The 13,994-nt window shown below is 39.4% G+C and overlaps 1 protein-coding gene across 10 annotated transcripts in view; it reads left to right on the top strand.

The window, feature by feature from the left end:
• Positions 1-13,994, top strand: part of RTTN (rotatin) — a 161,698-nt gene that overhangs the window by 110,917 nt on the left and 36,787 nt on the right. For all 10 annotated transcript variants that reach the window (XM_042909789.1, XM_042909790.1, XM_042909788.1 and 7 more), the window contains 4 exons: positions 3,267-3,360; positions 7,930-8,125; positions 10,545-10,635; positions 13,123-13,276. In XM_042909789.1, the coding sequence (XP_042765723.1) occupies positions 3,267-3,360; positions 7,930-8,125; positions 10,545-10,635; positions 13,123-13,276 (535 nt within the window). The remainder of the gene's footprint in view (positions 1-3,266; positions 3,361-7,929; positions 8,126-10,544; positions 10,636-13,122; positions 13,277-13,994) is intronic.

The following is a 13,994-nucleotide window of genomic DNA, read 5'->3' as shown; positions in this document are numbered from 1 at the left end:
CAAGTGACAGAAGAATTAACCAGACCTACTATTGTAAGGACAGCCCTGGGCTCCCACTGTGGGCTTTCTGGCTCCTAAGAGGTAGAGACCAAATGAGAACGTGAGTTCTCTGCTGTGGGGGAAGGAGTGGCTAAGCCTGCTCAGTTTGCTGGGAAAGTAAGCCAACCCCTCCTCCATGGAAACGGCGTGGGGAGAAAGAAGCATCTCCTCGCAGACAAGATTGGTCAGCATTTTGGAGGTTTGTCTGAGGGCTTCTTCTGACTTGAGTGTATTTGTGATGTCATAAACGTAGTCCTCAACTGAGAATCCTAATGAGAGTGTGACCTCGGGCCCTTACTTGAGGTCCTTATCTCTAAATGAGGACCTGGACTAGATCAGGCCTTTTCTACCTGTAGCACTACGGGCTCATGTGAACCTCCTCCACCTTCCAGAGGCTAAGACTTGAATTTTGCAAGATAACAAGTCAGATATTCACAAGTTACTTGCAAGATGACAAGTCAGATATTTACATATTATTACATATAACCAAATAAATGTCCATTAGAGATTATTTTCAAACAAGCAAGGATTTGAGTATAGAACCAGAGCAATTCAGTTTAATACCTTTTTGTCTTGTTAAAATAATAATGTGCTAATATAGTAAATTCAAAAAATATAGATGTTAGTAGATAATATAAATCACCCATAATCAAAATTTAAAGCACAATATATTACTGTATAAAGAAGTCCTTGTGTTTTCTCAACCATACGGGGTAGGTTATAATATAACTATTAGGCAGATGCTTTCTAAAATCATATTTTCTGAATTTGTATGTCACTTCCTTGGACTATATTAAGGAAAATCACAACTTTTATTACTGTCTGACCTTTGGTCACAAACCGTGACTTTGCTTTCTTCTAACGAGCCCTTAGAAACCTTCTTTTCCTGCTCTGAATGCTACCTCTGGCTTTGTCAGTGGTGAGGGCTGCTTGAGTGTCCGTTGAAAGGATGTTAATTGAAAAGGTAAAGGATTCTAGCATCATTGTTCTCTTCAATTTTATTATATAAACAAAGGAGCTTGTGGTAGGTGCCATATATTATTAGCTCCTGCGTGCTTTGTGATACAATCTCAGTTATGATTGTTGTCCTCACAGACTGTAAAAGTTATTTGGATGTTTGTTGACAGGATGTTTTTTTCCACATTTCTTAGAGCCAGTTGTAGTAAATACCATTTTTAGAAAAATAAATTTTAGGTGTTTCCTATTATCTGGACCTAATATTATATAAAATGAGGTATTTAATACATGATCATTTAGGAATGATTTATTTAGACTGAAATTTGTCCGGATTTCTTTTTTGGATGACTTTACATGCTGGGCTTACATTTATTGGCCACAGCTTTCTGTTGTTATTGTAATGTTACACTTGAAGTGATGAGAGATGATTAAAGTCTTAAGTTCAAAGGGGGATTTTAAAAACTGGATATAAGTTCCATCAATCATTTTCTTCAAATTTATATTCTCTTTACTAACAGAAAATAAAATATAACCTTGGTTTATTTTTGTTATTACATTTTTTATTAAAAAACAACCCTGGGGGCACCTGGGTGGCTCAGTCGGTTGAGTGTCTGACTTCAATTCAGGTCATGATCTCACGGTTTGTGGGTTCGAGCCCCACGTCAGGCTCTGTGCTGACAGCTCAGAGCCTGGAGCCTGCTTTGGATTCTGTGTCTCCTTCTCTCTGCCCCTCCCCTGCTTGTGCTCTGTCTCTCTCTGTCTCTCAATAACAAATAAAGTTAAAAATAAATAGATAAATAACCCTGCTTTATTTTAGTATTAAAAACAAAAACCTGGGGGGGGGGGGTGGTTCCTGGGTGGCTCATTTGGCTAAGTGTCCAACTATTGATTTCAGCTCAGGTCATGATCTCGTGGTTTGTAGGTTCAAGCCCTGCATCAGGCTCTGTGCTGACATTGTGGAGTCTACTTGGGATTCTCTTTCTTTCCCTCTCTCTCTGCCCCTCCCCCACTCGCTCTCTTAAAATACATAAACTTAAAGAAAAAAACAACCTTGGTTTTTGCTTTGACTCTATCATATCATGTCTAAGGCATCCTACTTTGCATGTTAAATGCACAGTTAGTGTATGAGTACTGAGATGTATGGTATCTGAGTTTGAGATAGGGTTGATTCATGAGATCTGTTGACATTGATTACTGACATGCTTGCTCTATGCATGCACTGACCTGCAGCTTGTCTAGGTGTGTGGAGTAAATTGATGGTAAGAAAAGGAATGATCTGACCTCTGCAGCTAAGATGTTTTTCACATAGAAGGTGCCAGATACATCAGTTTGAGCTTTTTCAGTTTTAGGAGGCCACACAGTCTGCTCATCTGTAGATCTGTAGGTGAAATTGTGTTTGCCTTCTACACAATTAGTGTTATGTTTAATGTTTTAAAAAAATACTGTATTCTGGGCACCTGGGTGGCTCAGTCAGTCGGTTGAGCATCCAACTCCTGATTTTGGCTCAGGTCATGATCTCATGGTTCATGGGTTCAAGCCCCACATCAGGCTCTGGAGCTCCAGGCTGCCAGCACAGAGCCTGCTTGGTATTCTCATTCTCTCTCTCTCTCTCTTTCTTTGCTCCTCTCCTACTTGCATACATGTGCTCATGTACACTCTCTCTCTCTCTCTCTCTCTCTCTCAAAATACATAAATAAACTTAAAAAAATAAAAAGTACTGTGTTCTGAAACACTGTGTCCACATATGACCTGAAACAGTTCTTTTGTGAAATGGGAAAAGGTAAAGAAGAATCGTTTAGTATTTCTGCTGATTTTTTCATAGGCACTGTTAAAATTTGTGTGTGCCGTTGGATACTTATAAAAAACCCCTCTTATTATGAATCAAGTAGGACAAAATATCTCAAGGACGCAATGAATTATGCAAAAGTTAAAGAAAGGAGTATGGTTTAGCCTTTTAACACTTGGATGATAAGAGGGAGTAGGCCTTATCCAGACCTTAAAATCCTAAATGGGCTTCAAATCAAAACTCTGCTCCTTTGACTTGCTGCTTTACATAAATTCCAGCAGGTCCTAAAAGAAGTTGAAAGTACCCTTCAAAAAACTTACAACTCTTAAAATATGAAATGTTTTCCAGTTATATTAACTAGTATAGTTTTGTCATAAACCTTCTTGTTTAAAGATTTGTATGTACATATTAGTTCTGTTTCGCTTTCCATGTGGTAACATTAGTTAGTGTTAAGAATAAAATCATTTTTTTTGCTGCTCCGTAGGTGGCATCTTCATCCGGAAGCACTGAATTTCCACCATTTGGGCCCTCCACAGCGCCTCTCCCTGAAGCCTCACACGACCAGTTTGTGGCTCAAGGTACCCTTTTAGGAAGAATTCTACTTTTTCTTTTTTTTTTTTTTTTTTTACATTTTTTTTCAGGTTTATTTATATTTGAGGGAGAGACAGAGCACGAGTCGGGGAGGGCCAGAGAGAGAGGGAGACACAGAATCCGAAGCCGGCTCCAGGCTCCGAGCTGTCAGCACACAGCCCGACGCGGGGCTCGAACTCACAGACTGCGAGATCATGACCTGAGCCGAAGTTGGACGTTTAACCGACTGAGCCACCCAGGCACCCAGACATTCTACTTTCAAAAAGAAAAATGACAAGTTGGTCCAGATATTTTGAAAGTAAATATCTGTAAGAACAAAATTAGGGGCGCCTGGGTGCCTCAGTCGGTTGTGTCCGACTTCGGCTCAGGTCATGATCTTGCAGTCCATGAGTTTGAATAAATCAGAAGTTAACAAAACAAATACTCTAATAAATGGAATTTAGTCATCAAATAAATAGTTAATTGCCCTATGGTTCCTTATTAGTTAAGCATAGATATTTCATGTTTGAATTTGGGAATTCATAAATGTTAGTTAACTTCATTTTTCTCCCCCTTTTAGGGAAAACACTTCAATTTACCCCAGTAGTCCACTTGAAAGTGGAGAGAATCTGGTCATAAATATTTTCAAAGGGTATGCTTCCATTTTAAAGCACACAAAACATGTTGAGTCTTTATTAGAAATGCTTGATGAATAGCCTGGGATTTATTTTTATTAATGGCAATATATAAATTCTCTTCTTTGTATTAGGGACTGCTTCCAACTCTATTATGCTTCAAACTTTGTATATTTGGGAGATTACAACTTAGCTTGTATTTATTCCGGAGAACATACAGGCCTTATTGTAGCATTAAATTCTTCACCTGGAAGGAATGTGCTGCTGCCTGAAAAGAAGGTACTTTACACCCTGAAGTATAAGCATCCACAGAGAAAAGGCTTTAGAAAACTTGAGAAATAATTGCTTAATTAAGACTTTACTCAGAGTTTTCATTATAATATCTGTTCCCTGACTTCCTAAACAACATCCCATTTTGTTTTTTAGTAATTTACGTTAACAATATAAAAGAGTGTTTAATTGTAGAAAGTACTCATTTGATCTTAAGAATAAAAGGAGCAAACCACATGGTTTAAATTGTTAAGAGCCCAGAGCATGAAATCAAATTTGAGAATAATTCAAATAATCATACACTCACCCATTTAATAAGTGTAGAGTTCATTGGTTTTTGCACAGAGCTGTGCAAGCATCACCACCGTCAATTTGAGGACATTTTCATCCCCTAAAAAGAAAACTTTCCATTGTCAATCACTCCTCATCTGTTTTCGATTTTTTTCCAGGCCTAGTGCGTCACTAACCTACTTTCCCTCCTTATGGGAAATTTCATAAAAATGGAATCATACAGGGCACCTGGGTGGCTCAGTCAGTTGAGCGTCCAACTTCAGCTCAGGTCATGATCTCGCCGTTTCGTTGGTTCAAGCCCCGCGTTGGGCTCTGTGCTGACAGCTCAGAGCCTGGAGCCTGTTTCAGATTCTGTGACTCCCTCTCTCTCTGCCCCTCCCCGCTCACGCTCTGTCTCTCTCTGTCTCTCAAAAAATAAATAAACTTAAAAAAAATGGAATCATACACTATGTATTTTTTTGTGACTAGCTTTTTGCAACTAGATAATATTCTCAAAGTTAACCCATATTGTATTATGTGCTGGTATGTACTCTCTATGTATTGTTAAAGATATTCCGTGGTATGGTTATACCACTTGCATTTACCTACCCATTCATCAGTTGATGAACATTTGGATTTTTCTACTTTTTGGCTCTTATGAGTAACTCTGCCGTGAGCATTCATGTACAGGTTTTGGTGTGGACATATAGTTGTGTGGGCTTTTTCTGTTTTGTTTTTTTGTCACATTATTCTTGATTTGGATTTGTTTTATTTTCAAAGACTGTGTTTAGAATGTATATTCACGCACAGTTTTACTGGTTCAGCCAATCACTTAAGTATGTATATTTGACAAAAAAAACTTTTTAATCCTTTTTGTTGAATATGCCAATGAACAGTGCTGCAAAGCATTGAATATATGTTGTCAGTGAGCCATAAGACTAGAGCAATTATTTTGTTGTTGTTAGATGTCTTCCTGAATTCCATCTCTTTAAAATAATGTTAAGGTAAAATGTGATTTTCTTTTACATTTACTTATTTATCTATTTATTTATTTTAGTGTTAATATGATTTTAGTTCCCTCAGCTGGAATATGTAGCAGGATTTGCCAGTGAAGCTGGTTAGTCCTTTTATTTGTTGTTTTGCTGCTTCTTAATTAACCAGGGAATGAATGTGCCTCGAAATGATTTAGGACAGGATGAAAAGAATTTTCTGTAAATGTATATTAGGGCCGCTTCAGACGTGAGTTTTCATTTTTATTTTATTTATTTATTTATTTATTTATTTATTTATTTATTTAATTTTTTTTTTAATGCTTATTTATTTTTGAGACAGAGAGAGACAGAGCATGAATGGGGGGAGGGTCAGAGAGAGAGGGAGACACAGAATCAGAAACAGGCTCTAGGCTCTGAGCTGTCAGCACAGAGCCCGACACGGGGCTCGAACTCACAGACCGTGAGAGCACGACCTGAGCCGAAGTCGGACGCTTAACTGACTGAGCCACCCAGGCACCCCGAGTTTTCATTTTTAAATTGAGTTTCTAAACGTTTGTAAAAAAAAATACATATATATCTTATATTAAAAAAAAACAGTCTCTTATGATCAGTAAGCCTACATTTGATGCACAAAGGTGAAAGGAACCGTTAAAAATGTTAGTGTATTTGAGCACTATTAATATAAGTAAGTAGGATAATTTTCTCTAGATAAAGTAGAAAAGTTTTATTTAAATATATTGGATGAGTTTGAATTTCTGAACTGCCCTGCCCTCCCCTTTTATTGGTATTCTTCTATAAACTAAACTTAACCTAAAAATGCTGCAAACATGTAACACATATCTTGTGAATATTTACATTTTTCCCTTAAAACCACTGGAACGGTTTCTGTGGGATTACCTGCATCTAATTTTCCCGATTTTATTTCGTTTAAAGTATCAAATCTTTCTTGATGCTCCATTGTCCCAAAGTTCTATATTCCTAATTCCACCCCAAAGGAATTAGTTAATTACACAGGAAAATGAAACTTTACAGTGGAGAAACCTGGTAGACAGCATTTGATCAAATGGTTAACCACCAATAATGGCACAGATAGAAATCATGTTTTCCTGGTAGGATGCACCGAAGATCTAACCACGAGGAACCATCAAACATCAGACCTTCTACAAAGTAACCGGCCTGTGCTCTTTGCAGAATGTCTGAGCCCTGAAAGAGCACGTCTGAGGAGATCTTCCAGTTTAGAACCCGAAGAGACATGACAGCTAAATGCCAAGTGTGGTCCTGACTTGGATCCAAACAAGAACTCTCGAGCTGTAAAGGACATTAGTGAAACAATATGCAAACTTGGAGAAGGTCTATAGACTAGAGAATATTACTGCATCAGTGTTAATTTCCTGGTTAACTGTACTGTGATTATAAAAGACAAAAGTCTCTGTTTAGGAAATGAATTTAGGGCTGAGAGGGCAGGGCATCTGCAGCTTACAAACAGTTCATAATAAGAGAGGTATGTAGGTAGATAAAATGTGGTAAAATAGTAATACGTAGGGATCTGGGTGAAGGTATATGGGAATTCTTTGTACTCTGTACCTTCTATAAATCTGAATTTATTAAAAATAAAGTGTTCCTTTAAAAAAGAAATAAGAAGTGAGGGTTATGAGGGAAATCTTGATGTAGGTTAACAAACATAGCTTTCTTGGTAACAATCCCTTGCTGAGTTTTCTGGGAAAGGTCCACAATCTCATATCCTCAGTTCTAAAATCCAGAATCTCTGAAAACTTAAGTGTTCTCAAAAGTTACTTGGTATAAAACTTGCCCATACCTGAATACAGTTGCTGCAAAACCTGACCAGTACTGGTTTGAGGTTGTATTTGTTCCTTTCTTCATCCAGCTTACTGTGATTGTACAAGTGTTACACTAGAGAAATAGTTACTTCATTACGTGGTACTTCAATACGTGGTATTGCCCAAATTCTCATTGGAGGTTAATTAATGTATGGTAGGTACATGCATCTTATTATTTTCCTGAAATCTAAAATATTTTGAATTCTGAAGCACTTCTGGCCCCTAGAGTCTTAGAAAAAGGGTCGGGGACCATCTATTTGTTCCTCAATGTCTGAGTGCTTGAGGGCACGAGGGCACAAAACCATGCTCTGCCCATCTCATCTTGGCTCTTACACTGTCATCCAAGACAGACAGACAGACAGACACACACACACACACACACACACACACAGTGGAGAAGTTGGATATCTGCTTCCTTGACCTCAGGTTTGTGATGAGCCGGGCCCTGGGGAGCTCCCCAGTCGTCTCTCTTTGGCCCTCTCAGGGGCTTTCCTCCGATGGTCAGAACTTGCGAATGTTGTACATGAACACAAAGGAAACAAAACTGTGCTAATTTTTATGCTTATTCCCAGTAATCGGTCAGCATGAAACCGCGTCGGCACGGCTTCCTCGCGACGCGTCCCTTCCTGCCGCACTGCCCAGGCAGCGTGTGGTGACGCCGCCTCTCCTCGCGGCGGTGTGCAGCCTCCTGGACGGCCTCCTGGCGACTGCGCCGGGAGACACTGCACACGCTTTTCGGCAGGCCCGTCTCGTGGAGCTTCTCTGTAGGTAAGAGAGGCCGGGCAGCAGAAACGAGTTGGTGCAAGACTTCTTGCGTGCCGGGAATGTATCTCTATCTTCTTTTTGTCTCACTAGACTGAGGGGTTTTGCTTTTGCAGAATTGTCCTGACAGTTTCAATTTAGATCTGTTAAAGTACTCGTACGGGTTTGTTACACGGACTGTTACTCCCACCGTCCTGATTTTGTTTTGGAATTCAGAGGTTCTGAACCTTATTTGTCTCGCACCACACTCAAGAACTGTGGTGCAGTCCCTTGGTCATTCTAAATGGAAGTGAAGGGCTTTGGGGATTCACCTCTGTAGGGCTATGTCACAATAAGGGCCATGGGTTGAAAATCGTTGTTTAAGCTCATTTGGAGTTTTTCATTATTGGGGATTAAACTCTTTATTACATAACACTCTGATAAAATTTAGAAGATCATGATTTCGTTCTTTCATTTAGCTAACGTGAATGAGCTTCTGGCTGGACCTTTGCATTATCGTGTTGGTTATATGTATAGTGAGAAAGGCTGTAGATACTGAATCAGTCCCACTTAGGGTCTTCTCACAGGGCATTCCCTCCCTAGTGTTGCAGTCTGGGGGAAGTTAGTATTAATCTCACTAATAACATCTGGTTATTGGGGTTAGCGTGAGGATCAAGTGATGACGTCTAGGATACTCTTTTTTTTCCCCCTCTCTCTCTTTTTTTTTTAATACGAAATTTATTGTCAAGTTGGTTTCCATACAACACCCAGTGCTCATCTCAATAGGTGCCCTCCTCAATGCCCATCACCCACCCTCCCCTCCCTCCCACCCCCCATCAACCCTCAGTTCGTTCTCAGTTTTTAGGAGTCTCTTATGCTTTGGCTCTCTCCCACTCTAACCTCTTTTTCCTTCTCCTCCCCCATGGTCTTCTGTTAAGTTTCTCAGGATCCACGTAAGAGTGAAAACATATGTTATCTGTCTTTCTCTGTGACTTATTTCACTTAGCATAACACTCTCCAGTTCCATCCACGTTGCTACAAAGGGCCATATTTCATTCTTTCTCATTGCCACGTAGTACTCTATTGTATATATAAACCACGATTTCTTTATCCATTCATCAGTTGATGGACATTTAGGCTCGTTCCATAATTTGGCTATTGTTGAGAGTGCTGCTATAAACATTGGGGTACAAGTACCCCTATGCATCAGCACTCCTGTTAGGATACTCTCTTTATAGTAACTGTTCCTTTGCTTTCTTCCCATCTGGATTATTATAGCCAGTGGATTATTATTACCTCCTGTTGACCCCGTAGTCATTTGCATTGCTCTTCTTGAGAACTTTCACTGTCTGAGATATCGTCCTCCTCTTTGCCAAATTGCAGTACTTTCTCTTTCATTTTGGGATATTAAGAAAACTCCAAAAAGAAAGAAGTATCCTTGTTTCACTTCACTTGCCATTACTCGTTTACCACTCAGATAATCCGTGAGGTGTGAGTTTGTTCACAGTTACTCATCATCTTTCCACTGTGATAACCTGCTAGACTTGGAAAAGGAACCTGCCTGTTGATTGACTTTCTTCTTGGATGTTTTTCTGCCTCAAGAATGATCAAAATGGAACTTTAGGAATACTCTTGCTTCTCAAGAAGAGTCTGTTGTGAAATTGAGGCCACAGAGTTATTAAAGAATCTTTTATGGCAAAGGCTTAATCATATTCTATACCTTTTCTTTATTCAGGACTTAGAAACTTTTTCCTGTTTTTTTTTTTTTTTTTTTTTGCATTATTTTGTTTTTTACTTTGTAAATCAAAACTTATTTCCTAGCAAGTATTTTTCCTGTTTTGAACAGGAAACTAACCACCAAGTTTTTTCTCTTGTTTGCTTCCCTTTTAGAAGGGCTTCTTTATATTTTATTCTGCTTTTCATTAGATTTTTTTTTTCTTCAGAATTCTGTTTCCCATGTTTATTAGATAGGATCTTCTCCTGTGTTCTAAAATAATTATGGGATACCTTTTTATATACATTTATTGTCTTTATGAAAATCTGTTCTCTTTGTTTTTACTTTTCTTTTTATTTGAGTAGACACACAATGTTACTTTCATTTCAGGTGTACGTCTTAATTACTTAACAAGTTTATGCATTATGCTGTGTTCAGCACGGGCATAGCTACCATCTGTCCTGTTCCATCGCTGTCACAGTATCATTCCCCGTGTTCCCTATGCTGTGCCTCTTATTCCCGTAACTTTCTCGTTCCATGGCTGCAGACCTGTGCCTCCCTGTCCCTGTCACCCATTTTGCCTCACCCCCCACCCACCTTCCCTCTGACAGCCATTGTTTTCTGTAAAGATCCTTTCTCTTGAATTCTGTTCAAGGTTACATTCAAACTTCAAATACTGATTTACTAATTTTTAGTAAGCAGCGCACTACTCCTCTTTTCTGCTCTTTGCAGCATCGCAGATGCCACCCTCCTAGAGAGCTGTGTCCAGGAGCTCAAGGCGCCACTGCCTTTGTCCCCTCCCGCTGAGCACACGCAGGCTCAGGTAAGTGTCTCACGTCTCCTTCTCGCCTCATGTCTGTTTGTGCGTTTAAGTGCCAGAAACATAAATTCTGCTAAGGATATACTAACCGTAGGAGAAGGATGAAGATCTTTGAGGATAGACATGGTGTAATGAGGTTATTTGAAATAGGTTACTTAACATTTTAATCTGACACATCTTTGGATGGCAGAAAAGGGAAGTGAGGTTTAAAGATCTATATTCTCTTCCTAATTCCATTATTAACCAGCTGTAGATGTTTATTCACAGATCTGGATATCTTTGAGCACCATACTAAAAAAAGAAGACATTATATAGGCCACCTTCCCATTCTGTGATTTTAGGCCATGTCTATCATTTGCACCTAAACTGAAGTTGTTAAAATAGATAGTGACTAAATTCCATGTATTTTCAAAACCCAACCTAATAAAAATAAATTTATTTTTGTTTTTTTACAGATATTTACTATTTTTAAGTTCTTGATTGTAGCTAGAGTCTGTATGTAAAGTATGCTTAAGAACTCCTTGTGTAGTTGTTGCTAGTAGAAATGTTACCCTAACTCAGAGTTTAAGAAGGGCTACAAGATTTGCTTTGCGGTGCTGTCTTTGGGGTTTCTGACCACGGCAGGCCCCCCCCCTCTTATAAGGCTGGGTAACACATCATCTTCAAAATACTTGTCCCAATGCAGTCTGAGCCTTTGCATAAGGCTCCCTCCTCCAGTTCACTGTCCAGCTGACAAATCTTTATTGAGGGTCTACCACGTACCAGGGTCTTGCCTGTGCGAATAAAATAAAGATTCTTCCTCTCAAGTTGGGAGAGCAGATCATGAGCAAATCCGTATACACATCTGAGAAGAACAGCTAACAAAGACGCCAGGAAATGCTTTCAGAGCTGGGAGGGTAGGGCTTTTCCACTTAGGGTGGTCAGGGAGGGCCTTTCAGACAGTGACATGTAACCTGGGGTAAGTGAGGACACTGCCAGATCCCTGAGATCGGGGTTGGTTTGTTCTATCCAGCAAATAGCAAGGAGGCCAGAGTGGCCAGAGCGAATCTGTAGGGGGTCATGAGGCCAGAGGCTGCAGTGAGCTCCATGAAGGCAGGGCTATGACTGTTCTTAGGCATCAGTTGTGTACCCAGTTCTGAGCACAGTGCCTGTCCCATGGAAGGTGCTCGTTCGGTACTTGTGTAGGCCAAATGCTTCTTAGCTGTTTGTCCTCACACAAGATTCCTCATTCGTTCCAGAAAAGTTCTGGAACCTCTTCTCTGCCAGATTGTGTTCTAGGTGCCAGTGACAGATGTGTGAACAAAGAAAACACACACGCCTGCCCATATGAATTCTGTCCTTGGTGCAGAAGACAGTAAGCAGTAAATAAAATGTGAACTATTTTATCAGCTGGTGACAAGTGGTATGGGGCAGGGGTGGCGCCTGGGTGGCTCAGCCGGTTGAGCGTCTGACTCTTGATTTCAGCTCAGGTCATGATTCCAGAGTCGTGGGATTGAGCCCTGCGTCTGGCTCTGCTCTGAGTGTGGAGCCTGCTTGGGATTCATATTCTCTCTCTCTGTCTCTCTGTCTCTCTGTCTCTCTCTCTCTCTCTCTCCCCCTCCCTCCCTCCCCTCTACCCCTTGCTTGCTTGCATGTTCTCTCTCTCGAGCATTCTCTCTCTCTCTCTAAAACAGAAGAAAACAACCCCCCCCCACACACACACAAATGGTATGGGAAAAATGAGTGTGAGGAAAAGGTGTGCGGCAGGGGAGAGGGTGCTGTGTTTGGTAGGGTGGTCAGAAGACGCCTCGCAAGGGTGAGATCTGAGCTGAGAGCCGAGGCGCTGAGGAAGCGGGCCGAGTGTGTGGGCTTGTAAGAGGCTTCAGTGATTCCGTGGTTCCCTCTCTGATGTTTCTCGTTTGCTCTCACTTTCCATGGCTTATCTGTTTATGGTAACACCTCATACATTAGATGTCAGACTTATTATAACTGCAATCAATAGCATTCAGTACAAAGGCATCAAAAAAGACTCCACCATAACAATAAGGAAATTAAATGTCACAAACTTGCATTTTACATGATAGGAGATGTGTTGAAGAATGTTTTGTCATCTTTCTTTCTTTATGCAATCGTAGGCTTTATGACTTTGGAATGCCCCTTCCTACTTCTTCCAGAATATTGATTCCACAGTTTAGCTACTTAAAAACTATAAAGGCTCTCTTTCTTTAAAAGGAGTTTGAAATTTGGCTTTGAAATACTGCCTTGTTTGGTATTATCATACTTGACAGTGTTAATGTGATCATTAATGGTATGTTTATAATATGAGAAAATCATGCTGTCTGCTATATATTCATTTTAGATCTTTAAAAATTACGATTAATATTTTGTTAGTTTTTTATGTAACTTATGGTACAAAGAAAGTGACTTACAATGCATAGAAGACAGAAATATCACTGAGCTAGGCTTTTCATATGATATGTTTTGTTTTACTTTATCTCTTTTTTCAAATAGGTGTCCTCTCTCCTAGAATACCTGTCGTCTTTGTCCAGGCTTCTGCAGTCATGTTTACTGGTAGATCCTGACCTTGTGATTCAGGAAGAGCTTCTGAAACCTCTTATCACAAACATCATCGGGGTCCTCACCATATGCATCAAAGATGTGTTAGGTAAGCTTTCTTTTTTTCACGTTTAGTATGAAAGTAAAGCATATTGAGGGAAAAAAAGAATCTTACTCTGCACCAGGTACTCACTTCAAGGTTGAATTTTATGTTGTGTTTTGCCGATATTTTGGAAGGCTTTTTTTTTTTTATAACGTGTTTTATAGTTTGGGTGTTTTAAGTGGTTCCAGGAGGCCATTTGAGGCAAGTATGTAGTATAATGAAGGACTGTACCCTGTGCTGTCAGTTTAAATGAGGGCAAAGTTCTTAATGTAATGTTAGCAAGTACAGTGAGTTTTAGATATTCCTTATTCTTACAAGCTATGGATATAGCCACATGACCTACTTATAACTTATCTGCAATAACAACTATAAGTAAGTGTTGCATATAATAAAAATTTTGGTAAGGTCCTAAATTATTGAAAAATATACTCTGATGAAAAGTTGAATATAGTACTTAATAGAAGAGAAAATTAAAACAGTATAGGACTTTATCAGAAATAAAATATGGTTAATTATTTAAAAGATTTTATAATGAAGTAATTGACAATTTGACTATTGCCAAATGGCTCTTTGCCTATTAATTCATTCTTATTTAGGTTTTTGAATTTTATGGATTTGTTTGGTTTTAGGCAAGTGAAATGTTTTATGATGCCAGCAAATCTAGTCCTCAGTGTCCAATTAGCGCTCAAATATCCAGGTGTAAGAGGAATAATAATTCCTTACT

This window comes from Panthera leo, chromosome D3 (genome assembly GCF_018350215.1).
Source record: "Panthera leo isolate Ple1 chromosome D3, P.leo_Ple1_pat1.1, whole genome shotgun sequence".
Classification (NCBI taxonomy): domain Eukaryota; kingdom Metazoa; phylum Chordata; class Mammalia; order Carnivora; family Felidae; genus Panthera; species Panthera leo.
This window is presented reverse-complemented; position numbering and strand designations above follow the sequence as displayed.